Source organism: Rhamphochromis sp. 'chilingali' (genome assembly GCF_963969265.1).
Source record: "Rhamphochromis sp. 'chilingali' genome assembly, chromosome: 15".
Taxonomy (NCBI): Eukaryota; Metazoa; Chordata; class Actinopteri; order Cichliformes; family Cichlidae; genus Rhamphochromis; species Rhamphochromis sp. 'chilingali'.
In genome coordinates, this window is record NC_137942.1 from 8,573,586 (window position 1) to 8,591,697 (window position 18,112).

General features: G+C 39.9%; 1 protein-coding gene across 1 annotated transcript; it reads right to left on the minus strand.

The window, feature by feature from the left end:
• Positions 1 to 459: 459 nt before the first annotated feature.
• On the minus strand, positions 460 to 16,763 carry cavin1a (caveolae associated protein 1a). Its single transcript, XM_080905717.1, has 2 exons — positions 15,799 to 16,763; positions 460 to 3,145 (listed from the first exon to the last, which is right to left on the minus strand). The coding sequence occupies exons 1-2, from the start codon at positions 16,297 to 16,299 to the stop codon at positions 2,381 to 2,383; spliced, it is 1,266 nt and encodes a 421-aa protein (XP_080761843.1). The 5' UTR covers positions 16,300 to 16,763; the 3' UTR covers positions 460 to 2,380.
• Positions 16,764 to 18,112: the final 1,349 nt, after the last annotated feature.

The following is an 18,112-nucleotide window of genomic DNA, read 5'->3' on the forward strand; positions in this document are numbered from 1 at the left end:
CTTAAACTATTTTACTGACATTTCCAGCCGCCAATAGTGGTCTTCAACTCTGCTGTCACCAATCACAATGCAGCTTATAAGCAAAGGAGGCGGGACACTAGCTTGAGGTTGGTTGAGGAGGTCCGCTGTATCGCTGTCGCAACTGAGCTGTTCTTCTGTGAACACCCTCCCCCGGGTAAGCCATAGAGTAGACGTTTACGCTGGGTAGCACCGGAGGGAGCACAAACATTTTCACGGAACAGCCAGCCTAGAAGTCATCTGAATTACCGGCAGTGCCGACGTCATCGAGAGTTTAATAACACAAGAGCGCTTCATTATTTACCTTTAGTTATAATTCAACCCTCTGGTCACGGTAGGTGAAGGAACACAAATAAACTTATAAACTGACAAACAAGACAACATTATCAGCCAGGTTCGTAAGAATGATGCCAGGCACTAAATATTATTTAGTAAGGCGTTTATTTATATTGAATTTGTTAGGCATAAAAAGCCTTAAACACAACATAATCAGTCAAGCGTCATTATTTGAATATAAATCAGTAACACCAAGCGTAATATTATGTCACATAAGGTTGCAGTAATGTTGAAGCTCATTTTCTGAATAACCAGCAGCTTAAAACAAGACAAAATAAACAGGGTGACAAAAACACACATTTCTTCTAAAGGAACCAGCGAGTATTATGGATAAAGCACAGGTTGTCTTTGCCAATAAAATAAAATAAAATACAAAAAAATAAAAAGTAAAATAAACAAAAGGCTAATGCTATGAAAATAACATGCCCATGTGAATTCACAGGCCAACGGCTGATTTCTTTATTGTTTTTTGTGATTTCAGCTTCATGCTTGAGTACGTGACATGCACATACTTGTCACCATTTAGTAGTCTCTCCCTTCCTTACATAGACCCCCCCCCCCTTTGTCTTTCCCAATGTTCTCTGGTTTGTGCAGTGCTCTGACCAAGCACTCTCCTTAATTGTATTTCCCCGCCCATTGATTACTTTAATGGTGGTCGATGCTACACAGTAGGCCTCTGCGTGTGTGTCTGCACCACATCAAGGTCATTCAAGTCTCCAGGGAGGCAAAATGGAAGACATACATTCACCTTGTTGTTGTCTGGAGAGCGATATGCTCGGCCTTACAAAATCAGAAGACTGACTGTGCATTGCCATACCAGTTTACATTCATTACTGCTTGGTTGTTTTCTCCATCTTATGCCAACCAAATTGTATAATTTACGACCAGATTTTCGTAGTTTTTTGCTTTGGATGTTCCTGTAATAGTTCAGCTTCTCCATATTACATACAGCGGTCATTAAACTGTCATCTCGCGTCTCTCTAGACCATCTTTTTTTCTGTCTGTAATTACTTTGAGAAATTTTAATAGTGTGATGAGCTGTGACCATGGTGATACAGTCTTTTTCATCTCCCCTTTGCGCAGCAGTGCAATATGCGCAGCTTAGTGAGAACGTGTTCAGATACACCAAACGCCGTATCCTCATTAAACACTGTTTTTACTATTGCAAAAGTGACATTCCGAATCTTATTAATATTTTCATTCAGTTATTCATTTTTCAATATTAATGAAAGCTGAAAATTCAGCTGAAAAATTTACCACCCCACATATACAACAGTATATTTTGCTTTTTAGTGTGGTGTTATGCATTTAAACATTGTAATAGTTGAATTTGTCACAGGTTCATGGTTCCTAGTATATATTAATAGAAACTGCACATCTATTTCCAGCCATTCACACTTAAGTGCTTAACAATGAGAAACACTGTATTGTAACATTTGGGAAAATGTTTGTAATCTTACGAAATATGGAATACAGTTTAGTTAAACGCCTTAGTTTAAGTCCAGTGCAACAGATCTTTTCTTCACCTGTTAATTCTTCTGTAGAAGAATCCGTCTACAACTTTTACATTTATTTTTCTTTACACATTCACATCACTTCACCCGTCCATTACAACACAAACATTGCCAAGAACTTCATTTTTCCATATTTGTTAAGGCAAATGCCACACTAAATATTGTCTCTTAATCACAACAATTTTTTTGTTTTTCTTTTAGCCACACAACTAATCAAACCAACAACAAACAACAAATAGTCTAATTTCTAAGTGTAGCATATCCAGTCAGCCTGTAACATAACTCCTGTTTTTGTCTTTCTTTCTATTATTTGAGTGCTAAATATGAACAAATATGAAAGTTATCCCTGTTGGGAACAATACAAAGAGAACAGAAAACAAATAAGATGTCATAGATTGTAATCATCTATAAAGTCCCTACTGTGTCTTTGTGATTATATTCATTTATCAGTATTCTGTTTCCTTCTTCATCTTAATATAATTTCTTTCACAGCCCCGTGGAGCTACGAGACTCTATTCACTTTGGGCTTTCTTTAGGTGGTCTGTATCCACCCTGACCAGGTCAGAGTCTTCAGTCACCTCCAACAGAGTATCTATTTCGGGGCTGTCTACACTGACAAGCTCCCCTTCCTCCACCTCCACGTGCACACCCATCCCGTTCTCCTCTCCCCCTGGCTGAACCTCGGCTTCGCTCACTTCTACCATCTCCGTGTTCTGCACCACCTCCTCCTCCCCTTCCCGGATCTTCTTAACATGGAAGGTAAAAGGGGGAACGCGGTACACGGAGGTCTTGGAACGAGCATACATCTTGTGGTCAGGGGTGAGTGACTTCTTCATCTTCTCTTTGGAACTCTTTATCTTTGCCCTGCGCTCCTGGTTGGGAGTCATGCGGGTCCCGAGCTTGCCCATCTTCTTCTCAAGACTGTGCTTAGTTTTCTCCAGGTTGTCACGGGTTCTCTGTCTTGTCTTCTCCAAGTTTTCACGGGTTCTCTGCTTGGTCTTCTCCAAGTTTTCCTTGGTTTTTAGTTTGGTCTTCTCAATTTTCTCTTTGGAGAAGGCTTTCTTTATGTTATCGACTTGCTCTTTTGTGGTGCGTTGGAGGCGCTTTGTACGAGTCTCTATGAGCTCCTCTTCAATCACCACCTCTTCATCTGAATTAAGATTGTCTGGGAGTCCCTCCTGTCCCTCTTCAGGGATTTGCTCAAGGCCCTCCGCTGTTTTACTTTCTACCGCCTCTGCTGTCTTGGATTTGGATGCCTTTGGTGGCTTCACTTGGTCCTAAGGGACAAAATAGAAAAGAAAGAAAGAGAGAAGAGCATTAAGCCACTGTAGCAGAGTGAGCGAGACTGAGTTAAACACGCTTTACAACAATTTTTACAAACATTTCAATGGACATGATGTTTCATTAATTGTATTATATGAATAATGTAAAAATAGCATATGTTTCAATATGTTTTCAAATGTACCACCTATACAAAATTAAGATAATGGGCAACGGAATTGCAAATATCACCCTGAAACTCTGCAGAGTCATGCCTCATCAAGTAGTCAGTGTAAACATGTCACTGTGTGCAGCTGGTGCGGAGTGCCATCTAGTGGTGTCACTTATATGCTGAAAATTGTGCAAACAAAATGGTTTTAAATTTTTAGTTATGAAAGATAAAAGAATGTAGCCTGGCATATTTATAGGTATTATATGGCATGTCTTTAAAACACTAGTAAAACCTGAAAGGAATCCTATATTATCTGCAACTTTAGTCATAATGAAACTGAAGCTCACAATTTGTTCATCTAACCACAGGTTTATTTCCTGCCACTTACATATCATTTCTGTATAAAAGTCTGAAGACCTAATCTTCAGTTAAATCTCTCAGTAGACAATTTCAGCTTGTGTTTGGTCAGCAAAAGTGTTGATAATAAAATGCAGAATAAAGACTGGTGGTTAAATTTCACTGGAAATACTTAGTGGTTAGAATAGTTTCGGTTTAGCACATAATGCAAAGTGCAGCAGTTTCAGAGATGACCAGAAATTGCTGCATACATAAGCCCAGAAGCAGGACCATAGTATTTGTTCTATGCAAAGCTACACGGGAAGGTATCACCCTGTCAAACCACTTGGATGTGCATCTATTTGAATACCCCCCTACAAGTTACAATAAAACTAAAACAAAACCTTAAATCAAAGCACTTAAATTTTTTCATTTTACATCTGTCAACAAAGTAGACCACATTTCCATGTTGTTTGGCAGGACAGTGTCATTCCAGATATCCACAAAGGGAGGAGCAGTACTATGATAGAAATGTGATTCCCCCAACTGTCAGTTACTGATAGAGGGATCAGTCGACCCACCCTGCTGAACCACACCTCAGTACACCATCACTATAGTCACTGACTTTGTAGATACACATGAAAAAAATCAGTAATTCATGAGACCAACCTAGATATTTAGGAATATTTAGGATGTTCACAGTCTGACATCTAGGTTCAAATACCAATGAGTGTTTACATCTGAAGTTAATTTAAGAGGCATAAAAGGCCTCATATCTATTTTGTCTAATATCAGTCCGCTAAAGAGCCACAATCAGACAAATAATTATCCTGCAGAACACGGACTCAGATGAAACAGACACAGCGCTGCTCGCATGTAGCAAAGGTTTGTTTATCATCTCCACTATGAGGGACGACACATCTTTATTTGAAAATTGTAAAAAGAAACATTTCAATAAGGTGGGAATAATTTGTCAGCCACTGTTATTATAAGCTGCTATAATTACAATGCATACACCTAAATGCGAATACTGCCTAGGCAGTAGTCACCCTTTCACACTTTAAATGACAATTTAGGTAACTTGATGGTGGAGTAAATAGCATTTCAGTCATTTCACAGCAAGAATACTCATTGTTCTTTCTTGCCTTTTGCATGTTCTCCCTGTACCTGTGTGGGTTTCCTAAGTTAACTTGTGATTCTAAACTGACTGCTGATGTGATGTAGATAAAGTGCTTCAAGTACATAGGACAAATGCTGCATAAATGTGACATCTAAAGCAGCGGTCCCCAACCTTTTTTGCACCATGGACCGGTTTATGCCCGACAATATTTTCACGGACCGGCCTTTAAGGTGCCTTTAAGGCGCCTTTAAGGCGGATAAATACAACAAAATAAAACTAGTACCGGTACTGAAAAAAAGAAGATTTATTCATAACACACGTGAAAAGACCCAGGAAAACCGAGTTAACGATAAAAACGATAACAAAATAACGCTGAAAACCGATAAAAACCCTGAAAACCATACATTTCACACCTGAACCTCAACTCTCGCGGCCCGGTACCAAACGACTCACGGACTGGTACCGGTCTGAGGCCCCGGGGTTGGGGACCGCTGATCTAAAGTACATTGAGGGGTCAGTAAGACTTTAAAAGCTGAATTACACTGCATCAGCATTAGCTACCAGCATAAACCGCCATTCTGAAACAACACATTACAAACACAGGGGCTTTTTTTCTTGTGTGGCCCTAAATTGTGTTTTGGTTCCTTTACTTGTCACATGGTCATCAAAATTTTAAGAATCCCTGCTCTAAGTTGGCTTAAGGTTTGAAAGTTATAGTTTTTTGATAATTAATAGTTTCCTACTGTAATATAACAACTGTAATATCACTAGTATAACACTAAATATTACGTGACCTGTATTATCAGCTCTTATTCCTAACTTGTAAAAGACAAACAGCTGTCAGATCACATCAGTAGCACATATCTCTGCACCATTCAAATACTGCCACGCGATCCTATCATAAAATGGACATTGCAACCATATTCAGCACTGTATATAGTATAAACCTGCTCGACCCACTCTGTGTGGGTTTATTTTAGGCTGGCCTTTCCCGCTCTCTGGATTCCATGTACTGTTCTCTGGCTGCTGACTACTGCACCACTAAGAAGCTCCCTCCCTTCCCCTCCCACACAGCAACGGATAAACACAACGCTCTATCACCATAGCAACCACCCCCTCATGCTGTCTCTGGTGGGTAGTGAGGTGAAGTTTAGCTGGACAAACAACTGACATGTCTACAACAATATATTGGCACATGTTCGGCAGTTGCTGAGCATATTCCTCTTAAACTAAAATATATACTGCAAATGTTTTGCAGGTTAGCTCAGTGAGCACAGTAGGGCTGAGTAATGAGATGATAATTAAATATATTTTTGAATGCATAAACACATAATACTGCAACAGATTCCCATTTGCTGTTGTAAAATGTGACCTCATATATAAGACAACTTCTATATACACACTTCATGATAGCCACACACAGAATTAAATGTGTTCATTTAATTAAATTCATTTAATTTATTTAGGTGACCTTAGAAAGTATACACCAGCTCCTCCTCCCCTTCTCAGATTTTCCTGCAGAATTTTTATGTGCAAATATATACATTATATTATTTGTGTCTTGTGCTTTTGACATAACACAAAGAAAAGGCATGAAAATGGCGTAACTGAGAGCAAGTATGAGCAATGTAAGCCGACAGAAACAGAGACACTGTTATTCGCAGTTTTTCCCATGAAGCTATACTGAGCGCTTGAAAAGAAAGTGTGGAGCCAATGGAAAACAGCAGTGCCTGGCAGGAAACAGGTGAAATCATACATAACATTGTTATACTGCACCTCACTAGAGCTATGTAATGCAAATCAAATCATTGGCCGAAATACTTTTGTGAGAAAAATGACAAACGTTTTACTTAAAACTGATGAAGAAAAAAAGCATTGCTCCTTCAGCATTTTCTATTCTCTTTTATTCATTTTTGTCTCGTTCTGTCCTAAATATTTACCGTAAAAGCTGCTTTTTTTAAAACTAGAAAGTGTATCTCGACCAGTTCCATTTTGGCCAACACTGCAATCCATGATTGTCTGTTTTAAGATAGTTCCTAAACATAAATATATGACAAACAAAGAAAAAAACCCTTTATATGGATGCCTCTTTTTTGCGATATAGCCTATAAGTCTAGTTGCAACATGTTAGAGTGTAGAGATCAACATTTCAGTATTTAAGGCTATTCCTCAAACCTAGTCTACGACTTAAACACATGCTATATACAAATCTATTTGTCACAAGCTTACGTGAGCTCTAAGAATAACTCTGTTAGAAATTATAATGATGAATCTGAGTACTGCGTCGCACTTCACATTTATAAAATTTTCAATTAGCCTTTCTAGGCTCATGGGAAAGTTTCACTGTTTACATTCTGAAAACCTGATACAGCCCACTCTATGGAAACTGTGATAAACCCTGTCTGGGTTTAAGAGCGAGATTACAAGTTGAGAGATTAACACTGATTTACATAAAAAGCGAATCACTCAACACGAAACACTCCACTGCAGCAAAGTTTTTGTACAGGACTTTGAGTGATTTCCTTAACAGTTGCAGCATTGCCGTTTGTCTCTTCCTGTGTGCACGCCCCTTAAGAGCTTGAGGACAAATATAGTAATTCCATTTGCGTCCCTGTGTTACCTTCCTTACTCCTTCCACTTTAATCGCTGTGGAAAAGTGAGCACTGTATTTCTGTGTGCGTTTGCTAACAAGCTCCAGGGGAAAAGTGACGGAGTAAGTGCGCTCTACTCAACGAATGGCGTGAATCCTAGAAAAAGAAAAAGGTGGAAAACAGCTAAATCAATTATGGAAAAACAGTTGAACCAGAAAAGTGAAGCAGGAAAAGATTAAAACACTGAGAATCATTACACCTGTGGGAGATCAAACCCTCTGGCTTTGAGGAAATTGGTTTTTAATGAAAAATTCAACAACAATTTAATTAAAACTCTTTACAGCAGCACCTTTTAATTGTCAGAGGCTTAATGTTACTAGTCTGACTCATACAGTCTGTTACCAAGGACAACAGAGGAAACAGTGTCCTCAATTAGCACTATACTGAGACAACAGACGTTCTGACTAAAGCTGCTGGCATGTCGCTGTCTCTCTATCTGCTAAAAGACCCTTACTAACCCACTGTGTTGAACATTCTTGCATACTTATTGTGTCGCTGACAAGATTTTAGCATCATTTTGTCAAGCCAAGATGATTAAAAGTCAGAAGTGTTGCACATGCACAACACAGTGACTGTGTTCTCTGCTCAGCACGTGTCTAGAAGGTGGTTGCGCAGCTTTCAGTTTGTGGTATGTGTAATCATAATGTAAAGGTGTTTGTGGCTTTGTTCTGCTTTGATTAACTGCAAACATTTGGTTTTTTTTAATTCCCTACTTGCACCTATGATAAATGTCAGATTTAAAAAACCAACGCAGTTCATTAATTACTGATGTTGCCTTTGGTACGTAGCAAGCCGGACTATTGTTAGATAATCAACCCGTGCCAATAAAACAGACAACCCTGATCCACCTACTCAAGTGAAAAACAGACACACACCAATCCTTTTGAGGCAGTGTGATGAAAGGCCTCTCCAGTGAGTCACAGGAGCAGCTGTCTGATCCTTAGCAGTCCTTGCAGCTGTGCACTTAGCTTTCACAATGAGTGATCTCATTGACCCGTATGCCCCCCCCCGAGAACTGAAAAAGGCTAAATGAAAGATTGACAAGAAGCAGAGTAGAAGGTTTGTGTGTTAGAGCGTTGCAATGGCCTGAATCACGATGCTTTGATCCCCAACGAGTGTGTGGAGGTTAAAATAAGGACATTAATGTACTCTGGTCATTAATATTGAGGCCTCCCACGCTTTCCCAAATAAGGCTCAAGCAATGCACAGATGACTAGATTAGCTGCGTTCTACTTCAGGCAGTTTGGGGTTTGCGACTAAGAATACAATGTTTCATGAAGCTCCCCTATTCGTTTTACACAAATTGCCCTGACGGCATCTTGTTAAAGTGTCCTGTGGGTTATGGGGCAAAAACAGCCACTTCAGCTGTCTGTAGTCACATTCATTGCAAAAAAGAGGACTTCTTTATACCACGCAGTCAATACGGCAATGCCATGTTATATTTTATACCACAGGAAGGGAGTTTCTTGTTTTTTTTCTCTTGCAGTAATTTGTTATTTTATAAATGGGGAAGCCCTTTTCCCCAGCCCAGCCTTCCCACATCCATTACTGTGAAACCACTGGAATCCCAGCTGGGTTAGTTTCATGCAAAGATGGAAAATTTACTTTTCCATTTACGTCCCTGTCCGAGCTAAAAGCCAGAGTGCTGGAAACGTATTATATAACATGGTATTATATCCAAATGTATTATATCCAAGGTAAGAATAGGATGTAGTTTTAGAAATGATCAAATCTCACATTTTAAAATGTTCAGTGTGTGTATGCATGCATTTGCATAATCTACTATGAACATGTCTTCTTTAAGGGACAGTGTTATTATTGTAACCTTATTCTTTTCTGCAAAAAAAAAATGCCAATTACTGCTTTATAATATTATGTAATGTTATAATCAAGTAAGTGCATTTTACTCATGTTAACGCAACACTCAACCAAATCAGTAACTGACTCTAGTATTAATTCACAGCAAATTAATGATGATGATGACATATTAAAAATGGGATTGCCGTCAATTCAGTAACTCATCAATGTTATTGTACACTTAGTCTTAATTATGTACTTATATGTGAGCTTACAAGCACATTTCACCTTCAAAGTTCGCCTCTTACACTGTTAACATAATTTAAGTACTATTTCCATTATTTATAGATTAATCATCCAAAACATCCATGTGCATGCAAAATCTAATGCCAAGGGTACACAAAACCCACGGTGTCCTGGCACACGCTGAGTGACAGCCTATAATTCACATGCCAGTGACAAGAAGAGCAAGCCGTCACAGCAGCAGCGAAACATACCACTGGGAAACCTGACTGTAGCACTTTAGACTGTCGGCTTGCACAGTCCAGGTCTTACTTTCACATGCACTCATGTTAAATTACAAGAATAACATTTGGTCATATTAATAGTAAACATATCTATATGTCTTTAAGAGACACCTATATATGCAGGGAGTCGTGAAGTGTCCACTTACAGTAAAGATGTGTGAATGATATTCAACAGGAAAGCTTTCGATTGAACAAATCTTATATACAATTGACAGCATATACACAATTACAAGAAATACAAAGAGAAACATCCACATTTGCCATTTGTAATTCAATTTATCAATCAAATGGTACTCCACATTGTTAAACTCACACCCACTCAATGAAATAGGACACTATGGCATTTCGTTGCATTGCTACTGGTGTATTTATAGCAACAGGCAACATAACAGTTTCCTTAAATATACCAAGTCATATCATTTGGCCAACTTTATTTTTTTTTGGCTGTGCTCTTGTAGATGAAGGGTGTGCCTACTGCCTACAAATCTTGGAATAAACAGCCCAGAGAGTATCAGAAGCTTCCACCAAGTTGTGATGTGGTATGAGGACACATGTCTGTTAGCTGGCCAAGAAGCTGGATGACAACTACAAATGACAAAATTGAGGGGTGGCCCGATCAGTGCCCCAGCTGGTAAATCATGTCTGCTGCTGTGGGATGGGGATGTTTGGTGAGATGGGAAGGCAGCTGTGGCTTGAATTCAGGACACATGAAATATGGTTATTTTAAAATACGCACCACAGAATGATCTCTTGCAGAGCAAGGCAAACAGCTCACACGAAAACATTAGATATAAAGATAATGCTGATACATACGCACACTGATGTCGCAGGTAATGGTGAGGGTTTTTTGGTTTTCATGCGTAACACAACACTAGCCCCATTTCCTTTAAACAACATCTCTATGCACTATGTCAAAATCTCCCTAGTGCACTACATCCTGTCAATCACATATTCTCTGTAAGTGCTGTGTAAGACTGAGCTGACACAGTGGCTAACTTAAGCAATCACAGGCAAAATTATCAGCCATATTTAATATATTAATTCAAAAATATATATACACATGTACACTGTTTTCACGTGTTGAAGTAGCAAGGGGTCCTCTTTCTGCTGTATAAACTGTATACTTTAGCGTGAGAAGCACAGGAAGGGATAGAGTAACACTCTCAGCAAATCCAACCTCAGCTTCTGGTGAAACCACACCGTGCTGTACACTTGATCTGAAAAAGTAGATCAGAGAGGAAATGTCCTGTATGCTTGTTTGTCAAACATTTATCCAATTATCCTACCCAACCTCTGGTCCTTAGCCAGTCTTAACTGTTCTAAATAACTGTCTTTTTCAACACAATCTTGTATATTTATGTTGTTTCCTGCAAAATAAACCAAAGCAAAGAAAACAGAAAGACAACCCGAACAATAGCAGAGGACGGCAGCTGATACACAGATGACAAAGCAGTATTTTTGCCGCAAAAGGATAATGGCTTAGGACGCTCAAAAATAAAAAGGAGTTCCAAACAGAATGAAAAAGGGCTACTGTTACTCATTGGGTTGAGCTCAGTTGTTCCCTGTTGTCAACGAAATATGTGAGAGAAGGAAAGAGAGAGTGATTAGAGGAGTACATCCAAATTTGGCAAAGAAAAGCTTAAAGCAAGAGCATTTTGACTCCATGAAGTCACAAAAGGGAAACTACCAACATGAGCATTTTGAATACCGTATCCACACAGAGTTCATCTTTGTAGCTAAGTTGTAACACTTAAACGTAGAGTCGGCAGGATCTTTCAGGGTAGAGGAGTACAGAAAGACCAACCGAAGAGAGGCTGAGAGGAGTGAATGACGTTTAAATGTGGATTAGAAGTCTGAGTGGGAGTAAAAAGGGCTAATGCAGAGTTGATGGGGAGTGATAAGGGAGAGAAACTGAGGAGGGAGGAGAACAAGTGAGTATGCTGGCAGGAGGGGCAGAGAGATGCCAGCAGGATGAATCACAACACTAACTTTGTGCTGCCGGTTGAGTGCTTTTTGGTAGAGTTTGTTGCTATTGCCTGCAAGAGTCTGCTAAGTACTTCACAACAACCCTGTATTTAATGAGCCTGAGACCCACTTTCTACCTAGAAACAAAGATTTATTGAGCTGAAAGAGCAAAAGAGCTTTGGTTGAATCGCTATGTTTGGAATAAATTGAACTGGGTTATTAAACAGTCTGGGCACGGTGAAAAGCTATAAGAGAAAAGTAGGCTTATGCTGGTGGTGAGGCTTGTTGGCTGCGATTTGAGCTCTGGAAGGTCTGTGGGGCTAGTGTGGAATAAGCAGCCTGTAACCGAGAAGCTTACATCTCCCTGATAGAGTTGACCACATGGATATCACTGTCCTTGAGCTGCAGCCAAACACACCCTAATTCCAGACACACTGCAGTACTGTCTCACACTCTGACTGACATACCCATATCATATTTCATAAACTAGATTAATCCACATAATTACATAGATAATGAGCATTACAAAACACAGAGAGATCTGATTGGTTGAATTACAGCAATTTAAAATTCATGGTTACTTTTCACATTTAAAGTAAAACTTTGCAAAATGTTGGATACCTACTAGTACATGTCATGTTTTCCTGGGTCAATCTTTGGGAGTGACCATGCACATATGCATGATCGGTCCATTCCATTAACATTAAACTGTATGTACTTGATAGATGCCAGAGCGCTCATTAATAATGATTGGTTTGCTGTGCATGTAGATATGCTAATTATTCTTTTCCCTCAAATGACACTAAATCCACTGAAGTTGACACAGCAGGACCCCGTCTTTGATACTTGTCCTCTAGTATTGCCTAGGCAGACCATATAGGATATAGTGTAGGGCTAAGTCAGTGGTAGGACCTTTTAAGGGTTTTGAAAAGCAACTGTTTAAGCCAGGAGTGGGCAATTTCCCAAGGGCCCCAAACTTAGTAGAACTAAGTTCAGTTTAAGTTCTTATGTGGTCCCTTGGTAAAATAAACTACACACCCTTGACTAAGCTAACTAAAGGCCTATAAAACTGACATAGCTGTGCCTGCTCTGTTTGGTTATGACCAATCTTTTATAATTGTCATAGAGCTGGGAAAAAAGCAGGAAGCTAAGAAAGCTCTTTGTTAGTAATCATGCTTGGGAAAGGCTAATTTCTTTTTGTGTTTCAAAAAGTAAAACTCCATCATTACTGGAATCCACCAAAAAATCCACCAAAAAATTGAGAATATTTACAGCTCTAACATTACAGCTACCATAAAGCTTTAATTAAGAAGCTGCAGTCTAGATTTATCAAATTATCTCTTGGCTCTGGGTTTATTTCCTCTGACAGCTACTGCAATCAGCAAACAAAAAACAGGAAGTATGCCTTGGTTGGAAGCACTAAAATAGTCAAATGCCTGCTGCATGAGATTAATGGGGATGAGGAAATAAACCTGGGCTCACAGTTGCTCCTCTTGATATGACATGCGATCCACAAATGGCAGCAATACCGAACGCAACAGTCAGAAAGGGTGTTAAAGACAGAGGCTCATTGAAAACACTGGTCATCTGAAGCCTACAGATTAACCAGGCGTGTCTTGTGCTGAGAGAAAAGGAAGACCCTCACAGACATGGATCTAAAACAACCTCAGAATTGTGCATAAGTTGTCCATGGGATATAGTTTAAATTGTAAACTAAAAAAAAGAAAGTGCTGTTTTTTAATTAGAGCAATTCTGGAGTTAATGAGGACTTTTTGTGATTTATTTGCTCAGGTGTGTTGTTACAAGAAACTTCATCAACAGAAATATATTTAGGCCTAAATACTTTATTATTATATTTATTATTAAATATTTGTGATATGCAATATTGTACCTTTATAACTTTGGGCTCGGTATCATGCACAAGGATACTTGGGCATGCAGACTTGAGCAGCCAGAGATCAAACCACCAACCTTTTAATTAGTAGATGACCAGCTCTACTCCTTAACAACAGCCAACCCAAGCAGGAAGCACTGAGCTCTTTAATCAAGTAAAGAGCTGAATGCTTCCCCACCCCTCTGGTTTCACCGTCACGCCCTTCTGTTACCAGGGTATCCTGAAAGCTATCGCCTTTGCAGGTTTAATTTTAAAGCATCCCTGTCAAAGCCTTTTGGGCTAAGAACTCCTAGACTATGTGGCTATTCGCATAACAAACAGCAAAAACAGACACAAGAAAAATAACCTGTAGTTAATGCAAGTAAGTAAAGTACAAAATCCTACATTGAAAAAGTTTCATTTATCTCATTCACGTTCTGCCTTCACTGACAGTGTTGAAAGCCAACATTAGCGAGGATATTGGCACAGACGCACACACACCAACACTTACACACACTCACCCGCTGGTACACTACCTGACACTAATTCCACAGATACCTAACTTAACCTCTACATAGTTTACAGTAATCCTTACCTTATCCTTAACCTAGTTCTAATCTTAAACTTTTCCCACTCTAACACATTAACACACATGGAGATGGTGGAAAGTGGTGAAACTTGACTGTGAGCCAGCTTTAAATTTGCACTGCTGCCAATATCTGTCAGTCAATTAAACTGGACACAGTGCAACCATTCACTGGCAATAAATAGACTGCGTGAGCCCAAAACAGCTACTGCAACATGGGATCACCAGCTCCTACAACTGCTTTGAAAATATCACAACGATCAAGTGCAGCCAGCGATAAGTGCGTCACAGGTGAGAAAATAGCAAGAGGTGATTCATGCTCTGTCTGCAATCATAAGTAAACAAAAATAAATTACTTAAATCTGATTTGAAAAGTTTAGTAGCTTCTTAAAAGAAAACTGCACATTTACAAACATATTTAAATAAAGAACCTGCAACATAGACAACCAAATTTACACACTGGCTTGCAGTACAACATGTAGTGTCAAAAACAGCAGGAGGCACCTGCTTTGCAGTGTAATTTAAAGGTCTAGGATCTATGATTGGATTTCTGCAAGATGCCAGTAGTGTAACCTGCTCCCACAGTGGACATCCCGGGAGGCTGATGTGAAAACGTTGTGCCTGCCAATATAGAGCCTGAAGTAAGCTCTACTCACCCGAGGCTTGCAGCCCTCAGATTCACTATTACTAATGTTTTTTAAGCAGATGCTCTGATGTTGTGTGCATAAAGTGACTGCTGCTGAATCAATTTTCTTATGCTGTCATGAGATTTATTCCAGCACAAGAGCACAAGAAAATGCCTTGCTAAAAAAGAGTTGGTCAGTGTCACATGTCATATTTTCTGACACTTGCCACGTGAAATAAAACTGAGCCTGGCCCAGTGCTCACACTCAACCACTTATGTGGTCAAGTGTGAACTTGTACAGCGTGAATGCATGAATGTTAAGTGTGCTGCTCTTCTGGGAAATCTTCACAATAAAAACGACATCTTCATCTTACATGGGAGCAGCCTGCCAACTATGTCTGCTGGGCACTTAGGGGTGGGGCGTTGGTTCTGTCTCAAGTAGCCCTTCATGCCATATTTCATGGGCATTATATTTTTATTTACACCCACTCATCTTTATATGGTTTCACTGGATAATCGCATGGAGTGGGAGAGGTCACTACCTGTCTTTATTTTCCATGGCAGCTACTGGCTTTCCCTTCACTTGTGGAAGGACAAATGCACCTCTGACTACTCAACGGCTTCTAAGTAGTGGAAAGCAAAGCTGATGAATAGTTGGTAAACATCACAGCCTGATTTAGGGTTTAGGAAAAAGTGATTCAGACATTTATGTCATGGAAACCACAGAGCGAGCCATCCTGCATCCCCCAAAAAAACTGTTAGTCCGCTTTTCATTTTCCCAACAAGGGTCAACTCATGCTGCAGTGTGAGTCTCTCTCCCTCTGGTGAGATGAGGTCTAAAGGTAGTTCTGAGAGCCTTTCAAGTGAATTTCACACTTCTTCCCAACCTTTGTTTGTGATGTGGGAAATGCAACACATCTCTAACAAGTACATATTTATATTTATAACAGCCAGATCTAATAGATTAATCATTTAATTTTCATTACTTTATGACCTACACACATAGATGCCATTTCACCTGATAGATGAGGACTTTGAAGTTGCGTCTCTTGAGCAGCTCAGACTCGTTGCTCTCCAGCTTCTTGATCTGGCCCGCCTGCTTCTCGAGGTTGCTGCGTACTGTCTTGACGTTGATGCTGACCTTGCGTACCTTCTCCAGCATTTTGTTGACAGTGTTGGCGGTGTCGATGTGATTCTTGGACAACTTAGACAGCTCCCCTTGGATGGTTGACACTGACTTCTCCATGCCTTCTTGCCGGGCCTCCAGCCCATTCTGGGTCTGCTGGATCTGGTCTACCACCCCGATAATCTTGTCGAGCAGAGACAGAATCATGACCCCATTCATCTGCGCTTCACTCTTCCCCCCCGAGCCAGTTGCCAGCACCGGATCGGTCGCCTCAGCTGGATCATCGTCATCTACTGCCGGCTCTGTGGCGGCACCCACCAGAGCGACCTCTTCATCATCGTAAGACACTTCTGCAAGGGCTCCATGCTCCTTCTTGACACCTGTATCAGCCATTGCTCTCAATTCCAAATACAAACTGCTTGCACGCTCACTACAGATAAAAATACCCTGGTGAAAAGTAATCTAGAGGAGCCACGCTGAACTCAACTTAGTCCCTTATTCTCTTTCCTACCGCTTAGACAACTTTCTTTACCACTTGTTTCCCTCTTTGTAGTTTGCTTTACAGTTAAAATTCTCTTCACCCTCAGTCTTTTGCATTCAACTTTCTCTGTCTCTCTCTGCCTCTGCTCCGGGATGCCAGCCAGCCAAGGGGAGTAGGGCCTCTCACAGCTCAAGCATGTGTACCCTGAGTCAAATGCCTCTGCTCCCTGTGAAAGCACCCAGTCACAGATTTCCCTTCTCACACCCAGCCTCCACCCATAGCTCCCCCTGCTGCTGCGGCTCCACCCTATTCTGTCCCCAAGTACAAGGCAGAACTTCCAGACTCCACCTCTTGCAGTGACATAACAGTGCTCTCAGGGAAAAAGGAAAGGTGAGTGCCACTAGGTGTGATATCACAAAAAAGGAAACATTTGGTCAACACGGGGAAATGTGACACAGTTGAAAGAGTTTTAAATCACAGCTACACCGAACAGAGTAAGTAAGTAAAGCTTATATAGAATTTTTTCAAGAACAGAAGTGCTTCAAAAACAAAAATGCAATTTAGGAAAAACTTAAGATACAACTATTTAAATGGTATAAACAGATAAAACTAAATGTAAACAAGCCTGCACACTCTCATTATTAACTTAGACTACTTCACTCCCAGTAAGTTCCATAGATTGCAAGCCACAGTCCCATAAGCGGTCTCTTTTTGTCCTTAGGGCAGACTTAGATATCCCCAACAAGCACTGATCAGCTGTTCTAAGAGATCGATGGCTCTTGTAGTTCACTAATAGAAAGCGGTATAAATTGAAACCTAAACTTTATAGGGAGCCAATGTAAGGAGGACAGAGAAGCCTCGAAATTAGAGGACTTTTTTTTTTTGACAGTTTTGGCGACTTAAACTTGGTCCTAAACGTTATATTTAATCAAAAAACACAAATACTATTAACTTAACTATTAAGATAATCATTTACTAACGTGGTTCACTTTCACTTCCCTCCAGTGGTCTCCGGGAGGAACAACAGTTGTACGCTACTGTTGTCATTTCACGTGCAATAGCGCAGTAGTACTTCCGGTTGGTTTGTTCAAAGTAAGAGCTGAGATTTAGAGTCTCTTTGACCACCAGAGGTCAGGATGAAGTTCATGCAAATGAACCTTTCCCCTTTCATTTTCTGCTTGTGTTATATATCGCTGAATATATTTTGTACACATATAAATGTATATATTGCAAAAGGTACTTAAACTCTTCCACCTTCACTACCTTTACCCATTGTAGGTTCATCATTAGACCTGCCTTCCTCTCATTCACACACATGTATTCTATATTACTATTCTATTCTATAATGACTTAAATTCTTCTTGTCTCCAGAGTATGGCTCCACCTCTCCAGGCTGTCTTCCGATTGATCTCTACTATCACTAAAGATCACAATGTCTAAAATCTATACAATTTGAATCCATCTGCCACTCCTACCACACAGCTCACCACATCAATATAGACTTCCCCATGCAACACCGCAGTTCCTCTCTTGGTACCCCATCAGATACTTTCTCTCTGTTCACAAAGGCGGGTGCAACTTCTTCTGAACCTCTTTAAAATCATCAATTACAACAATTTTGGTCTTGTTTAGGCAGCGAAATTAAATTACATTCTTAGAACTTCATTTACTGTAACTTTTTTTTTTATGATAAATGGAAAATATATCTTTAAAAAACAATAATAT

Excerpts from the sequence above, each read along its gene's own strand:
- cavin1a (XM_080905717.1), bottom strand. The coding sequence starts at position 16,299 with ATGGCTGATACAGGTGTCAAGAAGGAGCATGGAGCCCTTGCAGAAGTG. Across the intron at positions 3,146-15,798 it reads TCAAAGTCCTCATCTATCAG|GACCAAGTGAAGCCACCAAA; the intron begins GTGAAATGGCAT and ends TTTGTCCCTTAG.